The following is a 12,863-nucleotide window of genomic DNA, read 5'->3' as shown; positions in this document are numbered from 1 at the left end:
AGTTCTTACCAAGTTTAAACCCCTACTGAAAGTTCTTATTTAAAGGGTCAAGGAGCCTGCCCAGGGTGTGCCCAAGGAATAGAAGTCCTTGACTCAAGGAGGAAACTTGAACTCACAAAGTGGACGTGGGCTTGTGGATTACCTGCCCTCCTCCACTTGCTCCTGGGCGCTCAGGCAAGCAGGCTTGTGTTCCCAGGGACTGCCCTCCCCCCTCTCCACTCCCTCCCCCACATTTGTCCTGGGGAGTATGGGCTGTGGTGCAGCAGCTTTTCAAAGAGATATTAGGGATCCGGAGGGCGGGAGTCAAAAACCAGGCTGTCGGGGTTCCATAGAGCATGGACCAGTCACATCACCTGTTTATTAGCTCACGATGTTTATTGAGCACTCGCCACGTGCCAAGTTCCCTGGGGACAAAGAGGTACACTCAGCTCCAGCCCTGTCCTCCAGGAGCATACAGTCCAGCCAGCTGGCCCAGACAGGTGGTAGGACAGCCCACCTTGCCAGGAGCTCACCCTCCTGTCTTAACATTGACTTCTTCAATGACGCCCGCAGCTTCCCCAAAACCTGCCACTGGAGTCAGTGCCTAGGTCATCACGGATTTATGTGACATATAGCTCAGTTTAATGACCACCCCCCCCCCCCCTGCAATCAGCTCTATCTTCTTGCCCCAGTGCCCCAGTCCCTCACACAGGCTGGTTGGACTGGGGACTGGGGATGGGGAGTGAGGACTCCCCATCTCCCATAAATGCTCCGTGAAGCCCCAGAAGATGCTGGGAACATGACTGAGTTGGGGGGGAACAGGTGATCATCTGGCACCCGCTGCTGGGATCCACAGCACCCCCTCCCCTCCGCACCTTCAAAGTCTCTCTGGCTTTCATGGGGAAGCCAGAAAAATCTTAAGAACAAGTTGCTTCCACTTATCTGCCCTGACAGTAGCAGAGAGCAGTTCAAAAGAGAAAATGAGAAAAGTGGACTCCTGTTCCTCAACCTGCCATGTCATCCTCTGAGTTTCTGCTGCCCCAGGCTAACCGCATCAGCACTGGCTCTGTGCTGGGCCCCAGGCCCGGCCCTTCAAGGCAGCAAGCTTCCTCCAGGCCACAGGGCATCCTCACTCTTGTAGTATCCCTCTTCACACCCCAAGACCACCGGGCTTGGTGTGCGGTACACAGGTGCTAACTTAGTGCTTGAGGGAATAAATCCTTCCCGAGCTTACCTAAGGAAGCCCCCACCTCTAGGCACACAGCCCTGGGGGCATCCTGTCCCTATAATTAACTGGAAGCTTTAGGCAGGAAGCCAGGAGTGGAGGTCAAGGCTCCCCCGCCCGCAGAGCCCTTCAGGCCACTGCTGCCGCTTGCCCAGAGGTTCCCAGGATGTTGGCAAGGAGGCAGAATCATGCGGGGCTGGGAGAGCACGACCAGTCAGAGCAGATGACTGCACCTGGCTCAGGTGAGCTCCTGGCCCAGCGCCTGGGCTGCTGCCAGCACTGGGGCAGGTGTGTGGGCTTTGGGGGCAGCTGTGACCGGCCCAGCTCCCGAGCCCTTCCGCCTGCTGAGGCAGGAGGCTTTTTCCAGCCCAGACGTCCCAAACTGGAACTGAACCTGGGCCTCTCTCCTTATTTCCTGGGTCCCGGTGGACTTCAGTCTGCCAGCACAGATCAGAGACATCCGGATCTGCCCCGGTTGTAAGTACCAGGCTGGTCCCTTGTGGTGGGAACGGGAGCTGCCTCCAAGAGCTTCCTGAGTCTGTCCAGCGCCCCTGGTCCCACGCAGTCAGCAAGGTCCGTAGAACGGCCCTGGGGGCTACCAGGGCCTCCAGAGACCCGAGTTCCGGGGAGGTTCGGGTGGTGAGGGCGAGGGGGCGGGCGGCGGGGAGGGCGCTGGCGGGCCGCAAGGGTCCCCAGAGCGCCCGCCGTCGGAGGTGGCACTGGCCGCCCTCCGGCGCAGGTGTTCCAGCAGGCGAGCGCTCACCGCAGGCTCCAGAACGCGGCAGGTGGGTAGCACGCGAGCCAGGCGCGCCAGGCAGGCTCGGTAGCCCTCGCGGTAGCTGTCGGAGGGTGCTGCGGACAGAGAGCGGCGTCAGGCGCGGGCTGGAGCGCTGGCCGCGGGGCCGGGCAGGGGCGGGGTGGGGTCACTCACTGGGCGCCGCCGTCGGGCCGGAGGACGCAGGCAACTCCTGCAGGAAGCGCACGGTCATTTCCAGGATGTCCGCTTTCTCCAGCTTAGAATAGCGGGAGCTCTGCGCCGGGCCACGAAGGAAAGGGACAGATAAACGTACAAACAAGACAGACCTCCCGTAGGCTGCCGTGAGCACCGCGCTACCAGGAGCTGGGTGCTCCGCGCGCCGTGGCCCGCGGTGGGTGGCCTCCCCGAGCCTTGGGCGCCGCACGTTGGCCCCTTATCGGCTCCTGGGGCAAGAGGATCTCTGCCCGCCTGGCCTCCTCGCCCCGCGCCCAGGGACCCCTACCCCCAGCCCCAGTGCGCCCGGCGGAGCCCCGAGGCCCCAGCACTCACCTCCCTGCCCAGCAGCGGCAGAATAAGCCCCTTGAGCTGGCTCAGGCTCTCGTTGATGCGTGCGCGGCGCCGCTTCTCCAGCAGCGGCTTCAGGCTCTGCAGGCGGGCGTGTAGGCCGAGGTTACGTCCAGGCCCCAGCCCTCGCCGCTCTGCCCCCAGACGCCAGTCCCCTGGCTCCTACCTTGCGCAGCTCCGCCGGGTCCCCTGCCCTCCGAGGCAGCCCCATTCTCGGCGGGAAAGTGGCGCCGCTGTGGGGCCGGCCGGTGGAGACCTGCGCGCCAGCGCGCGGACACCGAAAGAAGACCGAGGCCCGCAGGGAGGTCCGGTGCACGACCAGAGCGGGAGCCAGTGGTGCGCGCGCCACGCCTGCAGCCCGGCTTTAAGGAGGCAGCGGGCCCGCCCCGCCCCGCCCCGCCCCGCGGAGTCAGGCCGCCTGTGGGTCCCACCTCCGCCTTTGTTCCTGCTCGGGGTGGGGGCGGGAGGGGGGACGGCGGGGCCCCCGGGATCCCGCTCCAGGCCTTGGCGTCCCATCTGCGGCGGGGTCGCGGGCCTGGGGCGCCTTCCTCCCAGAGAACCTGCGGGGGTGTGTGTGGGCTGGAGGGAAGAGGTTGGGGCCAGGCCCTTGCCCTTCCTTGTCCAGCGACGCCTTTCTTCTCTCGTTCGAGATCAGCGGCTCCTCTGAGCCCCGCCCTGGGCCTGGGCAGGGGACCCAGGGGCGGCGGGACCCCCAAGTCCCCGGCGTCAGGGAGTTACTACTCAGCTCAGGTTTCTACTACGGGGAGGGACTCCTCGCCCCATCAGTTGGCTTGCGGGGCTGGAAGGGGAGACTGAGGCCCGGAAAGAGATCTCAACTTGCCCCGGCTCCAACGGCTGGAAATTGGCCAGGCAGGACTAAGCCCCCTGCGGCTCCATAGAGTCCTCCAGCCTTCACCGACTAAGGGAACACCTGCCCCCACACCCTCGTCCTCGGTTTTGCATAGGGAAACTGAGGCCCAAAGAAGACGAGGCAACCCAGGAGCACTCGGAGCTCATTTTCATTTCACTGGCTCCACCTCCGGGCTCCCACCCGCGGGACAGTCGGACCTCACGTGACGGGCGGGGCGGGGCGGTCCTGGGCGCAGTCTCTCCCTGCCCGCCCGGGCCCCAGCGGCCCCCGGGCCCGCCTCCGCGCCGCGTGGCCGTTGCTGCCGCAAACTGGCTGGGCGTCCCCCGCCCATCTGCTCGAGGCTGCCCGCCCTCAACCGGCTGGCCGCGCAACGGCCAGCACGGCGGACCGCCAGGCCGACCCACGGGAGGAGGGCGGGCTGGACCCACGGACCCCGGCCGGCCGAGAGGAGGAACCACAGGGTGGAGCCGACCGGCGCTGTCCCGAGTGCTGGAGGGGGCCCATCCCCTCCACCAACCCATCTCCGAGCCCCACCTTCGACGTTTGGCCGAAGTCCCCAGGCCGCGTGCTCCCCCCGCAGGGCTTGAGAGGGCAGCGCGCCATGCAGGAAAAGGACGAGCAACCTGGCGAGTCGGGGAGTTCGTGCTGCCCAGACCTGACTGACTACCTTGTGTGGAATACATGCTGTACCCTAAGGGCCGTTTGGCTCTCACCCCTTTTACACTCCATGACTGTGCTGCTGTTGCTGCTGCTTCTAAGTCGCTTCAGTAGTGTCCGACTCTCTGCGACCCCATAGACGGCAGCCCATCAGGCTCCACCGCCCCTGGGATTCTCCAGGCAAGAACACTGGAGCGGGTTGCCATTTCCTTCTCCAATGCATGAAAGTGAAAGGTGAGAGTGAAGTCGCTCAGTCGTGTCTGACTCTTAGCGACCCCATGGACTGCAGCCTACCAGGTTCCTCAGTCCATGGGATTTTCCAGTCAAGAGTACTGGAGTGGAGTGCCATTGCCTTCTCCGATGACTGTGCTAGCTATTAGAATAAATCGGCATATTTAGTGGAGTAGGGCCTGGGGATGCCTAAGCCACTGTCTCCTCCAGTCGTTGAGCTCAGAGCTCCTATGAGCTGGTCTCCTCCGAGGTCATTAATGATTCTTTAGGGGCTCAAAGAAAAGGACCTCATGGATCCCTCACTGATCCCCACCTACCACACCTGGGCCACATACACTGGCTCATTTGTCTTTGTACCAACAGCCCCCCTCCCTGCACCAACATCTGCATCCTGGCTGAGAGACCCTGAACCTGACTCCTGGGGAAGAAGGTTCTTCCTAGAACAGCCCTGTCCATGTCTGTGGACCACCATTTTGAAGCCTAAAGGGTGGCGGAGAAAACTCCCTTTTCAGTTACCCCAAATTTTATTTATTTGGGCTTCCCTTTGGCTCAGCTGGTGAAGAATCCACCTGCAATGCTGGAGACCTGGTTTCAATCCCTGGGTTGAGACGATCCCTTGGAGAAGGGAAAGGCTACCCACTCCAGTATTCTGGCCTGGAGAATTCCATGGACTGTATAGTCCATGGGATCATAAACAGTCGTACACGACTGAGTGACTTTCACTTTAACTATTTATTTATTTATTTATGTCCTGCAGCATATGCGGAATCTTAGATCCCCAACCTAGGATCGAATCAACGCTTCCTGAAGTGGAAGCACAGAGCCCTAATCACTGGACTGCGAGGAAATTCCAGTTACCCTAGTTCTGTTTTGTTTGTTTTTTAACCTTTCCTTTTTAATTGTGTTTGTTTATTTACTTTTGGCTGCACTGGATCTTCATAGCTGTGTGGGCTTTCTCTGGTTGTGGCAAGTGGAGGCTACTCTGTAGGTGGGGTACATGGGCTTCTCATTACCATGGCTTCTCTAAGAGTGGAGCACAGGCTCTAGACTCTGCAGGCTTCGGTATTGTGGCGCGTGGGCTCTGCAGTTTCAACTCCTGGGCTCTAGACCACAGGCTCAGTAATTGTGGCACATGGCTTCATTGCTCTGCAGCATGTGGGATCTTACCGGACTAGGGATCAAACCTGTGCCCCTACATTGGCAGGAAGATTCTTAACCACTGGACCACCAGGGGAATCCCTACCCCAGATTTTAAAGTCCCTCCTCTAGTCCGCCATGGCTGTTCCCTTCGTCAGAAGAGTTCTGGGGGTTTTGCTGGTTTATCTGGAGAAAGGAGTCATTTATAAGCAAGGGAACTTAGGTAAGACAACCCAGTGGACAGAATTCGGGGATCCAGGCTTTAAGGAAGCTGAGACCACTTAGGGTTCAGCGGGGACACATTTCACCTGGGTCCTTGCCCTTGAGTGGGGAGATGGGTCTGAACAGGTGTTTTCCACGTAACTGGGATGGGCAGATGCCTGACCCCAGCAGAAGAATCTCCAGGTGGAGGAGGGAGCCCCTAAACTGATATCTGGAGGGCGGGGGACACTGGAGGTGCTCTGGGCAGAGGGAACTTCAGGGGCAGAGGGAAGAAGGAAAGGCACAGGAGCATTGCCTCTGAGCTTTGCCCCTTACTATTTGTGTCATCTCGGGCAAGATAAAATAAAAAGCAAAACCAGGACTTCCCTGGTGATCCAGTGGATAAGAATCCATCCGCCAACACAGGGGATATGGGTTCAATCCCTGGTCCTGGAAGATCCTGCATGCCATGGAGCAGGTAAGCCCGTGTGTCACATCTACTGAAGCCCATGCTCCTAGTGCCTGTGTTCTGCAACAAGAGACGCCATGGCAATGAGAAGTCAGTGCACCACAACTGGAGAAAGTCTGTGTGCCACAACAAAGACCCACTGCAGCCAAATATAAATTAAAAAATTACAATTAAGTTAAAAACCAAAGCAATAAGCAAAACAAAAAGAACCTCCATGTGCCTGCTTTCTCAGCTGTGAAATGGGGGTAGTGTTGTGCCTCTCTCATAGCATCCCTGTGGGATTAAATATGCAGATGAAGCTTGGCATGATGCCTGGTAAGTGTTAGGTCTTCCAAAACTGTGTTCTTGCTGGTTATGGGCTCTCTAGAGATGCTTGGGAGGATCCAGTGGACACAGTGCAGCCCAAAAAGGACAGAGAAGGCCTGTATCTCAGCCTGACTTTGAGTGGCATCCTCAGAAAGGAGTCTGAGAAGACGGTCAGCAAGGATGGGTGCTCACAGGTGACTCCTATGGAGGTGTCCTTATGGGCAGTGGGAGGGACAGCTCTTCTGCCTTGATCAGTGTCATAACAGCAGCACATCACTGTGATCTGATCCCCAGAATGATAAAACCATGTGATACATGAGAGTGTCCAGGAATGAGGGGCCCCTTGGAAGAAAGGATAAGAATTGCAGGGATTTTTTTTTTTAATGGAGAAAGCACAGGGAGGGGCCTTCAAGATAAGCTATTTTACAGGCTTCACTGGTGATCTAGTGGTTAATACTCTGTGTTCTCAATGCAGGGGGCATGAGTTCGTTCCCTGGTTGGGGAAGATCCTACATGCCGTGTGGTGTACCACCCCCCAGAAAAGAGAAGCCACTTTAGTTCTTTGTCCTCAAAGTACCCCTAACACTCAGGGTACACTTGCCACTATGTAGGCTGTAGGAGGGCTGCTCTAGCAGGCACCAAGTGTCAGCTGAATCGCTGACGCTGCCAGGCTAAGACTCTTCCCTCCCCTGGTCTGAAAACCACTGGGTAAGGGTCCTAGACCCCAGCAGTCACAGGTCCCATGGGGGAGTGAGATGGGTTGGTGTGGTGGTAGTGGCTAGAAACCCATATGGCCACTGAGGCCCAGAAGATCCAGTTTAGGAGGGTACCTTGTGGCTCAGATGGAAAAGAATCCTCCTGCAAGGCAAGAGACCTGGGTTTGATCCCTGGGTTGGGAATATGCCCCGGAAGAGGGCATGGAAACCCACTCCAGTATTCTTGCCTGGAGAATCCCCACAGACAGAGGAGCCTGCTGGGCTACAGTCCATAGGATTGCGGAGAGTTGGACAGGACTGAGCGACTAATCTCATGACACTCCAAGTCCACTGCATGTGGCGCCACTTAGTGGTGGCCCCAGGTAATTGGACACCCACTGTTCTATTAAAAAGCAGACTTGACTTTGTCCACAAAGGTCTGTCTAGTCAAAGCTATGGCTTTTCCAGTAGTCATGTACAGATGTGAGAGTTGGACCGTAAAGAAAACTGAGCACCGAAGAACTGATGCTTTTGAACTGTGGTATTGGAGAAGACTCTTGAGAATCCCTTGGACTGCAAAGAGATCCAACCAGTCCATTCTGAAGGAAATCAGTCCTGAATATTCATTAGGAGGACTGATGCTGAAGCTGAAGCTCCAATACTTTGGCCACCTGATGAGAAGAACTGACTCACTGGAAAAGACCCTGATGCTGGGAAAGATTGAAGGCAGTAGGAGAAAGGGACGACAGAGGATGAGATGGTTGGATGGCATCATCAACTCAATGGACATGAGCTTGAGCAAGCTTTGGGGGTTGGTGATAGACAGGGAAGCCTGGCGTGGTGCAGTCCATGGGGTCACAAAGAGTTGGACACAATTGAGCAACTAAAACACACACATACACACACACTTCACTCTAGGCATTTCCAGCACCATCCTGTGCCTGTCCCACTAGCCATTGGGTAAAGCAGCCCCTGGCAGAGCACTCGCAGGGCTCCAGTGGGGAGGTGGTGAGGAAGGGCCACTCCCATCAGGAGGAAGGACACCGGATGTTTCAAGGTCACCGGGTGTGCTGATCGAGTTCTTACAGCTACACAGCCCGTCTTCCAGCAGTTCTTTCTCCTGTCCAGCCCACGGGGCCTCCCTCCAGCTCCCACGAAGGGCTTCTGGCCAGGCAGGCAGGCAGATTGGTGCAAGTGTGCTCTTCTGGCCCACTGCCCTCCCAGGGCCATCCTGCACCCTTGCGGAGGGGTCCCAGGCCTGCTCCCCAGATGACTGCTCTGGAGTGCCTCCCCTGTGCCCGCCCCCTCCCGCTCCCCAGCCCTTGCAGCCTGCTTCTCTGTCTCTCTTTATTTGGCAGCCTCAGGGCCCCAAGCTCACAGTTGACTCCCCCACCCCGGAGGGTACCTCTGGGCGCTCTCTGAGCCCAGGGTCTCTAGGACCAGAAACCAGAGTACACCAGGCCTTCCTGTCTTTTTCCCCTTCTTTCTCACCCTTCCTCGGGAAATCTGAAATCTGAGGACAGTTATTGGGGTCTGGGGGACCCAGAAAGGCTGAGGGCCCAGCACCCGTCCCACCCTCCAAGGCATAGACCCAGAACCCTTAAGGACTTGTTAGGCCGGTTCCTGGTGCGTGGCCCTTGCTCCCCAAGTCTCTCAGGCCTGGGGCTTTCCTCTGTGCGCCTTCGAATAAAGCCCAGCCCACCGCCCCTTCCCAGAAGGCCCTTCCCCGGCTGCCCACGTAGCCTCCACAACTCACTCCCTAGCTCCCCGTTTTCCTGTTCTGATCACACGGTCACTGTTTGCTGGCTTGTGTCCCCAGCGCCTCCAACTGGCACGGGATTGATGAATGAGTTCGTCTGGACGCTCTGGACGGCTCTCGAATTCGAACCCAGTCTGATCACCCTCTGGGGTCTCCGTTCTGACCGGAGTATAATAAATTAGGAGAGAAGTCCCTGGGCGCACCGCCCCTGTGGCTGCAGTCGAGCGCTCGGAGCGGAGGCGGAGTCGAGGGCGGGGCGGGGGCGGGGCGGGGGAGGGGGCAGGCTCGAGCCTTAAGCCGGGCGCCGCGGGTGCCCCCTGCCCCAGAGCGCGGCGGAGGCCGAGCTGAGCCGGCTGGGCAACGCGGGACAGAGGCCGGGCCGGCAGCCGCTCCGCCTCCCGACTCGCAGGCCCCGACGGCCCGGCCGCCGGCTCTCCCTGTGCCGGAGGAAGGGCTTATGGCGCCTCGGGGGACGCGCTGAGCCCGGGTCGCGGCGCCGCAGGCGGCACCATGGCCCTGGAGCAGGCGATGCAGGCGGCGCGCCAGGGCGACCTGGACGTGCTGCGGTCCCTGCACGCCGCCCGCCTGCTGGGGCCCTCGCTGCGCGACCCGCTGGACGCGCTGCCAGTGCACCACGCTGCCCGCGCCGGCAAGTTGCACTGTCTGCGCTTCCTGGTGGAGGAGGCCGGTCTGCCCGCTGCGGCCCGCGCGCGCAACGGCGCCACGCCGGCCCACGACGCCGCCGCCACCGGCCACCTCGCCTGCCTGCAGTTGCTGCTCTCACAGGGAGGCTGCGGAGTGCATGTGAGTTTGCGCCGCTCACTGGACCCCCGAGGGGGCTTCCTCCCCAGGAAGGAGTTCTGGCCTGGAGCCCTCGTGGCTCAAGGGTGGATGGTTTGGGGCACCGCGGAGCCAAGCCTGATTTGGAGTTCCCTCCAAAGGACTCGGGACAGGGTGGGCTCCTGGGTTGAGAGTACCCGAGCAGATGCTCTGGCAAGCCCTCGTCACCACCTAGATTACCAGGTGAGAAACCGGAATGGAGTTGGGCTCGACCAGGATAGCATTTAAGGTGAGGGTGTGGGAAACTCACTGATCCAGGGAGAGAGTGGGCGGGGGGAACGGAGGGCCTGGAGTCAGAAGCCCATGTCCTTCAGGATCAGGTCTGGGAAGGGTGGTGCACAAAATCTTGCAGCCCACCCCAGGCTGAGTTGCATGTGTCCCTAAGGAGGGGGGGAGTTGGTAAATGGGGTCCTTCCCAGGATTTGAGCTGATCCCAGGACATCAGCACCTTCCCACCTCCGAGCTTCTTCAGCTTAGCCTGAGTCTTTCTGCCTGAGACCCCACCTGGTCTCACTCAGCGGCCACCGGGCTGGTATCAGCCAGTCTGGCCTCTCCTGAGTGGGATGAAAAGAGGCAGCTCAGGTCTGGTGCGTAGCTTTCCTGCTCAGTCCTGCCAGAAACAGAGCATCCAGCAGGGTCTAGACCTGGGGTCCAGGTGTGCTCCCGATCCCCTGGAACTGTCAGTCCATCAGGACACTGAACAGCAAACACACAGGCTAGAGAGTAAGCCAGGTACCACCAGGTACTGCTAGGCCATATGGGGGGAGCATCAGGCAGCTGCTTGGGCAAGGTGGCCAGAGAAGGCCCCCCCGAGGAGTGACCTCTGAAGGAAGTTTTGGCTGATGGGTAAGAAGTGGCCAGGTGATGACCAGAGAATTCTGAACACAAGGAGCAGGAAGTACGAAGCCCTGAGGGGGACACATTCTGTCCTGTGATGGGGACAGCAAAGAGGTGAGCATGTCTGAAGTGGGATGAGGCAGGGAGAAGCCAGCAGGGCCAGGTCCTGTAGGATCGTAGGCTGGGTTCAGAACTTGCAGGATCCTATGGTTGTAGGGGAAAGCCAAGGATGGAGGGACAGAACTCATTTTCCTCTTAGCAAGAGACCACTGTGTTAACTGGATGTAGTAGAGGAGGCAGGGGCAACTCTGAGCTGACTGGCTGGGCCGTAGGGATAGCCAGGCCCCATTCCCCCCGCCTTTTAGCCTCAGGATGGCAAGGCCCCCCATCCCACCCTTCCTGGAAGATGGCCAGGTCCCTTATCTCTGGGCCAGCTCCGTTATCAGGAGTTCCTGGCATGTGGTGCCTCCCCATCCTTTTGGGAGGTGGCATGCCTCCCCGATTTGGGTGTCCAGCTTTGACCGGAAGCCTCCCCAGCTGCTAGAGAGGAGGTAGAGGAGCAGGTGGCCTTGTGCCCAGCTTATCAAGTCCCCCGCCCTCTAGCCCCAGCCAGCTTGGGTGCTGGGGGCGGAAGTGTGTATGTAGGGGAGGATGACCTCGATCCCAGGCCCTGCTCAGCCTGGGGAGATAAGCAGCTTTAGGGTGCAGGCCACAGCACGTGAGGCTTCTGGGGCCTCTGGAGCTGTTGAGACCTTGGGGACAGGTCACAGGCCTGTGATCCTCTCCTTCCTGGGGCCTCCCTCTCCACCCCCACCCAGGGGCCCAGAGCCATCAGGATCCCCTGGAGCCTCAGGCCCACTGTCCCCAGGCCCAATGGGAAGGAGGGTTTTTCTCAAGAGCTGGAGTGCAGGGCATATTTTCACTGTGGGCCTGTCCAGGTCACTTCTAGCCAGTTTTGTCAGCTGGGCTCAGGAAGTATGTTAGTCATTCAGTTGTGTATGACTCTTTGCAATCCCATGGTCGCATGCACTGTAGCCCTCCAGGCTCCTCTGTCCAGGGGATTCTCCAGACAAGAATACTTGAGTGGGTTGCTATTTCCTTCTCAGGGGATCTTCCACTCCCAGGGATCAAACCCGGGTCTCCTGCATTGCAGGCAGAGTCTTAGTACTATTTGAGCCATGAGGGAAGCTGCTGGGCTCAGGAGGACAGACTAAACCAGTCTTCTGGTCCTCCGCGGGCATTCCGCACACAGAGGCCTCTCAGCATCATCCTCTGCCTCCTGTGGGCTGTTTCTCTGCCTCCCCTTCCTCTCTGCCTGTGTTCTAGCCCATCAGCCAGTCCGTTTGTCCTCCACCCCAGTCTGACTGTGACCTCCCCACCGTGCCCCTGGGCCCTGTTCCCTTGCCCCCTCACTTCCCGCATTTCTTAGAGGCTTCCCTGGTGGCTCAGATAGTAAAAAATTCTGCCTGCAGTACAGGAGACCTGGGTTCGATCCCTGGTTCAGGAAGATCCCCTGGAGACGGGACTAACAACCCACTCCAGTATTCTTGCCTGGAGAATCCCATTAACAGAGGGACCTGGCGGGCTACAGTCCATGGGGTTGCAAAGAGCTGGACACGACTGAAGCAACCAACACTTCTTCACTTAGAGGAGCCTCAGCAGTTCTCCTGTGACTGAGATGCACCTTCTTTAAGCTCAGGGTCTCTCCAGTTCCCGCAGCCTCAGCCACACCTGTTCCCACAGTGCCTGCCTCCACCACTGCCCCACCCCCCTCCCCATGACCCTGCCAGGCTCCCTGCCTACCTCTCCCGCATCCCACGTGCTTGGTGCTGGGAGCTCGTTCCGTTCCAGATCCGATGCCCACTGTCCCAAACTCCGAGCCTCTGAGTCCAGACTTCTGGGTTCTCAGTGTCTCCCCACCTTGGCCTGCAGGTCACATACCCTCTCCCATGACAGACACACACACCTGGATGTTCACAGAAGATGCTATCAGCACTCCAGGGCCCAAAGCATTGGCCTGTCTCCTTTGGAGTGCCTGAGAGGGGATCTTGCTCAAGCCCTTCCCCGGGGCTGCCTCTAGCCCACACCTACCACCACTGGCTAACTGCCTGGGTCCTGCCCACCAGTAGCCAGAGGCTTCCTCCTCCACAGGGACACAGCCTGTTCCCTGGGGGCTGGGAGCAGGGAGTCTGCTGGGGTGGGCGGCTCTCTGCACTGAGGTTGGGGTGTTGGAGGTACATCAACCTGGAGGCCTCTTTTTATGGGATACTTGGGGAGGGGGAGGGGGGCGAAGGAGGGGGCAGGGTTAGGTGCAGGGAGTACCTCCTCACCCTGA

General features: G+C 59.3%; 2 protein-coding genes across 6 annotated transcripts in view; one reads left to right on the top strand and one right to left on the bottom strand.

The window, feature by feature from the left end:
- Nucleotides 1-324: 324 nt before the first annotated feature.
- On the bottom strand, nucleotides 325-2,874 carry HES2 (hes family bHLH transcription factor 2). 2 transcript variants are annotated; one of them, XM_027565056.1, is made up of 4 exons: nucleotides 2,692-2,874; nucleotides 2,511-2,606; nucleotides 2,136-2,235; nucleotides 325-2,056 (listed from the first exon to the last, which is right to left on the bottom strand). In XM_027565056.1, exons 1-4 carry the CDS (start codon nucleotides 2,734-2,736, stop codon nucleotides 1,800-1,802), a joined length of 498 nt encoding a protein of 165 aa, XP_027420857.1. In that variant the 5' UTR covers nucleotides 2,737-2,874; the 3' UTR covers nucleotides 325-1,799. The 2 variants fall into 2 exon arrangements, with proteins under 2 accessions (XP_027420857.1, XP_027420858.1); XM_027565057.1 differs by having other exon boundaries at nucleotides 2,136-2,172.
- Nucleotides 2,875-9,167: 6,293 nt separating this feature from the next.
- The window catches only part of ESPN (espin), a 34,185-nt gene continuing 30,489 nt past the window's right edge, over nucleotides 9,168-12,863 (top strand). For all 4 annotated transcript variants that reach the window (XM_027565047.1, XM_027565046.1, XM_027565045.1 and 1 more), the window contains exon 1: nucleotides 9,168-9,655. In XM_027565047.1, the coding sequence (XP_027420848.1) occupies nucleotides 9,362-9,655 (294 nt within the window). In that variant the 5' untranslated portion in view covers nucleotides 9,168-9,361. The remainder of the gene's footprint in view (nucleotides 9,656-12,863) is intronic.

The sequence above is a fragment of the Bos indicus x Bos taurus genome, chromosome 16, assembly GCF_003369695.1.
Source record: "Bos indicus x Bos taurus breed Angus x Brahman F1 hybrid chromosome 16, Bos_hybrid_MaternalHap_v2.0, whole genome shotgun sequence".
Classification (NCBI taxonomy): Eukaryota; Metazoa; Chordata; class Mammalia; order Artiodactyla; family Bovidae; genus Bos; species Bos indicus x Bos taurus.
This window is presented reverse-complemented; position numbering and strand designations above follow the sequence as displayed.

Excerpts from the sequence above, each read along its gene's own strand:
- HES2 (XM_027565056.1), bottom strand. The coding sequence starts at position 2,736 with ATGGGGCTGCCTCGGAGGGCAGGGGACCCGGCGGAGCTGCGCAAG. Across the intron at positions 2,236-2,510 it reads TGCCGCTGCTGGGCAGGGAG|AGCTCCCGCTATTCTAAGCT; the intron begins GTGAGTGCTGGG and ends GGCCCGGCGCAG. Across the intron at positions 2,057-2,135 it reads CGGCCCGACGGCGGCGCCCA|CACCCTCCGACAGCTACCGC; the intron begins GTGAGTGACCCC and ends CTCTGTCCGCAG.